General features: G+C 62.3%; 1 protein-coding gene across 1 annotated transcript in view; it reads left to right on the forward strand.

Annotated features, from left to right (window-relative positions):
- SLC10A4 (solute carrier family 10, member 4) overlaps positions 1-586 on the forward strand; it is an 11,010-nt gene that overhangs the window by 5,843 nt on the left and 4,581 nt on the right. The window contains exon 3 of the mRNA XM_005853167.2: positions 7-49. Coding sequence (XP_005853229.1) covers positions 7-49 — 43 coding nt within the window. The remainder of the gene's footprint in view (positions 1-6; positions 50-586) is intronic.

Consider the following 586-nt stretch of genomic DNA (forward strand, 5'->3'; position numbering starts at 1 on the left):
ACCTCTCCCACCTCCTGTCCCTGCTGGTGGACGGCGACATGAACCTCAGGTACGGAGCGGGGTCCCCGAGGCGGCTTTCCCAGCCCCACGGGCCGCGGCTGCAGCCCGGGGCTCCAGACCGAGGACAGAGGACGAGGGGCGGTGAGACAGGCATGGAGCGGGGAGGCGGAGGTGGAGGAAGATGTGGAAGTCAAGGCAGAGGGGAAGAGCCGGTGTTGTGGGGGGAAGAGCTAGATCTGGGCGAGCTGAGGGTCTTGGGGTCTCCTCCGCGGCGCTCTCCCCACCTCCCCGAGGGCTGGGCTGTCCGCGCAGGTCTTCGCCGCTGGAAGACAAAGAGAACTGGGAAGCCTGCGCCCAGGACTCCCCGGAAATGCTCAACAAAATAGGGCGATTGGTCCCAGTAGAGAGTAATCTCATATAGAGGACAAGGTAATCCTGTTCAATCCAACAGGTAGCGTTCCCGTGTCTAACGGGGTGTTTTGAAGGCTTAAAAACTATGCTCCTTGCCCTCAAAATCATCCAGGCCATCCAGACGATAGCCCGCCGCACAGGCTGCACGGAGCCAGGGCAGCAGTGCGGAGGGCTT

This window comes from Myotis brandtii, unplaced genomic scaffold (assembly GCF_000412655.1).
Source record: "Myotis brandtii unplaced genomic scaffold, ASM41265v1 scaffold10, whole genome shotgun sequence".
NCBI lineage: Eukaryota > Metazoa > Chordata > Mammalia > Chiroptera > Vespertilionidae > Myotis > Myotis brandtii.